General features: G+C 42.7%; 1 protein-coding gene across 1 annotated transcript in view; it reads right to left on the bottom strand.

Moving 5' to 3' along the window:
* Nucleotides 1-686: 686 nt before the first annotated feature.
* The window catches only part of ALG6 (ALG6 alpha-1,3-glucosyltransferase), a 33,724-nt gene continuing 27,272 nt past the window's right edge, over nt 687-7,138 (bottom strand). Inside the window, exons 12-14 of the mRNA XM_075002466.1 lie at nt 5,861-5,929; nt 5,517-5,715; nt 687-900 (exon numbers count right to left, since the gene is read on the bottom strand). Of these exons, the coding sequence (XP_074858567.1) occupies nt 703-900; nt 5,517-5,715; nt 5,861-5,929 (466 nt within the window). The 3' untranslated portion in view covers nt 687-702. The remainder of the gene's footprint in view (nt 901-5,516; nt 5,716-5,860; nt 5,930-7,138) is intronic.

Genomic DNA, 7,138 nt, shown 5'->3' with positions numbered 1-7,138 from the left:
TATACTTTGTAAGCTGTATTACCCATTCGAAAAAAAGATAGGTAGGAAAACCAATGAACACAACCACAGCACCCTGTAATTCTTAAAATAAAAATGGATTTTAGCTGGTAAAGAGGCTAATGTCAGAATAAAATAGTCATGGATATTCGTGTAGTGGCCTTGATGATTTTAAGCATATGACAACAGAGTGCAAGGCAGTTTAATTTATATAATCAAAAGAGAACTCCAAGAACCACCACTTAGAAGCACCAGGCAAGAGTGACTGCTTAACCAACCTCATCTTGTCCACATTTCATGATGAAGAATGTATGACTTGTCCCTAGCAAATTATATTTGTGTCTTTGTTGAATTAAACTGGCACTGCTAGTTAAGGGTCCAGACTGCCTGTACTGAATTATTTACCATTTACAAATAGCCCTTTCATCTTTAATACTTCTGATATTGTTCGTAAATTCTTGAGAATATAACAAGCTGTAATAAATTTCAAATATTCTTTGGTAATAGCTACTCTTCTTAAAATAAAAGTCTAACTTATTGTGTTTGAATGTATTGTGTTTGAATTTTGTTTCACAGTTTTCATTAAATCACAGGAAATCTCTCAAATAAGACAGTGATTTAGAGCTGCCTATTGTAATTGATATTTTAATTGAAAACATTCTGGCTCTACAGTTTAGTCTTGCATCTTCACTGTTTAGGATTTATCTAACTGATTTTCTTCTGATTTCTCCCATTTCTGGAGTCCCACAGTACAACAGCATTAAAATACAACAAGAAGAATAAGAAGTGTAAACAGGAAACAACAGACACAGAAATAGGAAATAAATGTGGTAGCCTCTGTGGAGGAGTCAGCGTGGCACTCATTAAAGTGAGGATGCCCATAAGAATTATTGAGACAATAAACTGTAAGATAAAAAAAATGATAAATTAGTTAACAGATTTGCAGTGTCAAATGGATAAGAAGTTACTTTGATTGCTTAGGTGCTTTATGTTTTTCATCTTCTATCAGGGATGTGCAAAGTGGGGGGTGGGCCCCACGGGGGTGGGGACAAGAAATTTTACAAGGGATGGGGTGCAACACAATCAGCTACTGGGTCTCAGGCTCAACCCATCTTATTAAAAATGTTGAAAGATGTTACTGTTTTTACATCTGTGTATTCACGTTTATATACCAGTAAATAATGTTTTTAGATTCCACAGACTTATTTTCTTATGTGTGCCAAAGGGGATTTTTTTCATATGAACATCATGAAAATTTCCATCAGTTTGGATTACGTTAGACAGGTGTGGGGAGAGGGGCCTACTAATTGCAGGGATGAAAAGTGAGGACCAATGTAGAAAGTTTGCTCACCCCTGCTCTATGTGGATGACCCCTTAGAAAATACTTGGTGTATCTTTACTGACCTTTTGTGTGCCAAATACTGGACTGATATAAATACAATCAAGCTAATTACCTCAACAAGCCTTGGAAATGAAACAGTTTCCTATTATATTTTCAAGACATTAAAAAGTATTTTGGAATGGGATCCTTTAACATTTTACTGCCAAATAAGAGTGATCTTATTATAATTAAACCCTAATAGCATATCCAACTCTATGAGGGAAGTGTGAAGATAGTGCCAGCCCCCAAGGCTTGACACTAAAAGCTCCAACAATACTCTCATTAAAGGAGGAGAGGAAGGACCTAGCTGGGATTTCTCACTCTTCTCCTTTAGTCCTAATTTACCTTTGTCAACACAACCAACTTTTGTCATCAAACACTGCCTTTTAGCCACAAAACAGTCAATGTGTACACACTGTGAAGCAATCCACTTGCCCCTCCCCCTTGCAAGCCCCAGGAATTTTGAATGCCATTTCCATAGAGAGCTCAATTCCTGCTGGTCAGCTGCAGCTGGGACTACAGACTTCTTTCACTATATAGCAGTCAGATCCAACAACTCCACCATGGTCTAAGCAGGAGAGTATCTGGCACACTGGCTTGGCATGGGGAAGGGGTCTCACTGTGTTTTTGCAGGTGACCATGGCTGGCTAGTGTACCAAATACTCTCCCACTTAGACCATGGTGGAGTTATTGGATCTGACTGGTATATAGTGAAAGAAGTCTGAAGTCCCAGCTGCAGCTGAACTGTGAGAATTAAGATCTCTATGGTCACATTTCCTCCAGGCTTGCCTGAAAAGGTCTATAAGTAGGACATACTGCAGTGCAAATCGCAGATCAAGGAGCTAAGGCGGGCATACCACAAGGCAAGGGCGGCAAATAGTCATGCTGGTGCTGCACCTAAGACCTCCCATTTTTATAAGTAGCTGGCGAATATCCTCACTGATGACCTCACCTCCACCACCCAGAGTCCTGTGAGTACTGTGGAGGGCACAGAGGCAGTGGAAAGAGGACCAAATCTGGAGGATGACGTTACTGATAAAGATGTGGAACTAGATGAGGAAGTGGAGCTCACAGTAGGGTTGCCAATGGTGCAGACAGCCACAAACTCTTTCCCACTCCTGAGGTGCCTAGCCAGTCTCACCAGTTGCTCTTCAGGGAGTAGGAGGAAGGACATGAGATGTGGGTCAAATGGCTATGGCTTGTATATTGCAGACGTGGAATTAAACTACAGAAAAGTAGGAGACTGGCTGTGTTTCTTGAGCTGGACATTTCCCTGTGTAGCTAAGTGGTAGGGTGGAATAGGATGTTAATGCAATCCTGAAATCTCATGATGGGACTCCTCCAGAGAGATCTCCAGGCAAGTTTCCAGGAGTTACTTGTTAATCCTCTTCTGCACGTTGCATGGCAGTGCCTCTTCGTTCCTTCCCCACTGTAGGATGCTGTGTCATACCATTCTGCAATCATTTGTGCAGGAACAAAAGTGCCATAGGTGAGCTGCATGTTCACCACAGCAGAAACCACAAGCAATGCAGTGGATATATCCTGTTTTCCATCAGCAGTGGGATGTCTGTTAGAATGTTCCCTGCCTATGGGAAAGCGTGGGGTAATTTTAGAATTAGTTCCCTCTAAAGCTTCTCTGCAACGCCTGCAAAACTGTATGTTCTTTTGTTCAGGTGCAGCCACCTCCCCTCCAGCCAACACTCATCATGCTTCAGGTGTTTGCAGAGATGTGTGCCTAGCAAGAGTCAATGAGAAAGTGAGTGCTGGAAAGCAGGACAGAAAAGAGAAACTAGTGTTTGCTAGAGATGCAACTAATTAGAGGATAAAGGTAATGGAGGGACAAATGGAGATGCTCTAGTTTTTAACAGTGCTACAGAGTAAGCAGATCTGGGCTCGACCTCCACTGCAACACATGCACAATCCTTTACCACTACCCCACTCCCACTTGCATGTTCATTTCCACTTCCTGGGATTTCTTCACTCCACCCCCTGGTACAACTTTCATAATGATAGCTGAAAGTACACATAGTTGTGAGGGTCCATCCTTTTCCAGAAAGCATCTACGTTTTGGTGAGTGTCACTGTACTTTTTCTTGCTCAGTAAAGGCAAAGTTCTGTAAAGGTAAGTCAGCTTTATTTTGTTTTCCAAAAATTCACAGTGCAATCACTAAGTACACCTACAAACCTTTTAATCGTTTTCTTACTGGGATATGTGATCCAAATGTCAAAATAACTTGGGAAACATGTCTTAGGGAAAAAAAACCCTGGAATGCACAATGGAAGCCACTTTGGAAAAGACACGTTGTACTGCTTCTCTCGTCAAAGTGACTCCGCACAGCCTCCCTGATTTCAATTGCCACCCTATGGACTCCTCTGGTCAAAGCTTCTCAAACTCAGAAGCCAAGCAATCTGCTTCAGCACTCCAGATCTGAACAAACACTTCACCCTTAGATTCACAGAGACCGCACAAAGTACAGCATGCGATTATGACCATGAAAATATTATCATTAAGGTCTAACCTGCCACATAGGTAATGCTAGTGCACTTTTAATCTGCCAAAGGCATAGTCAACTGTTACCCAGAACATACTCAGCCTGTCACTTCTTACTGCTGTCCAATGTCCAGTGTACGGTTTCATGAGCCAAACCTATAAGGGGTAAGATGGGTCTCCCAGGATCACTATATTCATTTCTATATCCCTACTATAATCTTGTGTTCTGGAAAGAAAGTTTCTGCTTCCAGCTCTCTGTACAGGCCTGTGCCCCTGAAGATGCATGGATCTTTACAGACCACTCCATTTTGATGTATGTGAAACATGCACAGTGATCCACAAGTTTCTGCAACACCATGGATGTACTCTGCTGCAACATCTCTCCAGTGGATGTACTCTGCTGCAAAACAGTCTGGTGCTAAAATACGCCATCTCCCTTCCACAGTTGGAAAAACCCATCTCTGCAAAGCCATCCACTGTTCCATGCACATTTCCCAGAGTCTTGGTCTTTCATAGCAGGATGCAATTTAGTGACCTACACACTTGCATTAATGCAGTACCAACAGTCAACTTCCCCACTGTAAATTGATTTGCAACCGACAGATAGCCATTTGGAGTCACCAGCTTCCAGGCAGTGATTGCTACACTTTCTCTACTGAGAACGGGGTTCTCCTACTGGTGTCCTTGTGCTGTAGGTTTGGGGCCAAATTTAGCACACAATTCCAGGAAGGTGGCTTTACATTTCTGAGAGTTCCGTAGCCACTGCTCTTCATCCCAGGCTTGTATGATTACGTGATCCCAGTGCTGGTTTCCCTAGCCCAAAAGTGCTGATCCACCTTATGCAGCTGCTCTGTGACTGCCAAAACTGATGTAAAGCTGCTGCTATCCACATCATGCAGGATGTCAGGTGCTTGCAAGTCATCTTCTGTTAGTAACTTTACCATTAACTGCACTGTCACGTGCAATGTCCTCATGGCACTTAACAGAATGTAGGAGAGAAATGCATGATCCATCCTTCTCACTACAGATGCAGGGGTGCACAACAATGAATAGCAGTTGAAAAAATGGTGTGAAAGAAAGCGAGAAGCCAGTGGAAATCAGGTACACAAGAAATGTATAATGTGACACTCAGCACAGTCCCCAGGTACACCACAATCCACCCTACTTCCCACCACCTACCCAGAGTGCATTGCTCACACTGTCAATGATTGTGCCCCCAATGCGGATGTGATCTGTTGCCAGATGGGGCTAGTGTGACCAAACCTTTCTGATTTTTATTAAGTCATTTTTTGGGTGTTGATAGTAGTTTAGTTGACAAAAATTGGTAGTATAGACAAAGCCTTACTCATTCTGGGCTTTTAGGAGGAATTTGAATGTGGAGATGGAAGGCTCACATTGGAACTGGGAAAGCATTACATATAGAGAGGCTGTGGAAAAAGACAAATGGGTATTACCATGTTGTTTTCAACATGAAAAGGTGTTCACATGAAACTTCTATTAAGAACAAATGTATAAACGGATATATTCCATAAATAGCGTATAAATCCTCTGGCCAAACAAGTATACATAATTGTGAACATGAAGTTTGATTATCATGTTAAAAAAATAAAAATAAAACACACACTATGAATAGTTAAAAGTTTCTTACCAGACACTTAATAACCTTTGGGAATGCCTTAAATGAAGGAATGTAACCCCTAATACAAAGGGAAAGTGATTTCAGCTGTAGGTCTTCTTCTGAAGTCTTTTCAAATATTGAAAAAAAAGTCACACACACTGTAAGAAATGCCAGTGTTGTCACTACATAGGCCAGAAGCAGGCCATCCTTTAACAGAAGAGGCAGCAAGCTGTCAAAACAGAAGTACATTACTCTATATTCCAACACATTTACATTCTAAGTAATATATTAAAGGATGAAAAAAGCAAGTGCTTAGAAGTACTTGAATCAAGACAAGAAGAATAGTATATTGAAATTAATAGTGTCTGACTCACCTGAAGGTTGAGACCAGCAAAAACCACGTAGACATAAAAGGAATTTCATTTATAATTAAGCAGACTGGTCTATGATAAAAAAGAAAAATAGGTGTACAAACATTTTTATTATACACAAGTATTGCTTATTCTGGGTCAGAGATTGTTGTGATCTGGCTTTTCTTTTGTCATCTGAGCCAGACATCAGCTGCAAATAGTTCTGGAACTCCCTCCCAGGGCAAGAGTGCCAAACAAACTGGGCCCAGTACCTGCCACCCTCTCACTCAGCATAAGAGGCATGGCACAATTCCACTCTGCCCGTTCTCCACTGCCAAAGGATGCATTAGGAATATACCAGGACAAAATACCTCCTGTACAAGAGCTATTATTGATGTGACATCCGGTTATAGCTGCTTTGATTCTTGAGGTCAACCCCTCACTGCCTGAGGACATGTGTACATCAACACATAGTGCACAACAAGCTGAGGTGTATATCTACAGTGCCTTCACATGCCATGCACAAACTGCCCATACGGATTAGTGTGCACTGACACACTGCTGATTAAAACTGTAGCGTGTCCATATGCTCTCAGGATCTAGTTCACAGCAGTAGGTATGCTACAGGTTGGAGCACAGTAAATGTATGCAGCAGGTGCATGCATTGTTTTTGTAGAAAGGCCCGACGGCAGCTATGGGCTGACCCCAAGAACCAAAGAAACTGACCACACCAAGCAGAACTCTGGTGCATAACATATTCTGCCATGTGTTTTGATTTGCTGCACGTGCAAAGGAACAGTTGCAGTTTATGAGCATCTGTGTCTAGTCACATTAGTAAGAATGGTAAAGTTGCATGTTCAGCCAGAAAGCTAGAAACAACAGTTTAGTACATGGGTGGAGAACCCCCAGCCTGTGGTTCAATCTGGACCCCAAGGCTTGGGACTCCCCTCCATGGTATTCAGCCTGCTGCAGGATGGAGGGTGCAGAGCCCTGAGCCTGACAGGCCAACCAGGCAAGCTGCAGTCTAGATCCAGACTGGGGGCTCTGCTGAGGCGGGGTGGGGCCAGGAACCGACTCTAGGCTCCACTACCACGTGCTGCTGTTCTACCAGCCAGGAGGGGCAGCATAGGCCTGGGCAGAGGCTTCCTAATGCTGCTCTGATTGGCCAGAATTCCAACCAATCAGAGCAGTGGAGGGTGGTGCCTGGAAGTAGCAGGGAGGGAGCACAAAGCTGTATGTGTCCAGAGATACTGAAAACGTAAGCTGTACGCCCATCGCCCAGACCCCACTCCCCTAGACAGC

Source organism: Carettochelys insculpta, chromosome 9 (assembly GCF_033958435.1).
Source record: "Carettochelys insculpta isolate YL-2023 chromosome 9, ASM3395843v1, whole genome shotgun sequence".
In the NCBI taxonomy this organism is placed as follows: domain Eukaryota; kingdom Metazoa; phylum Chordata; order Testudines; family Carettochelyidae; genus Carettochelys; species Carettochelys insculpta.
Note: the sequence above shows the minus strand (reverse complement) of the source record. Positions and strands in the feature narration are given on the sequence as shown.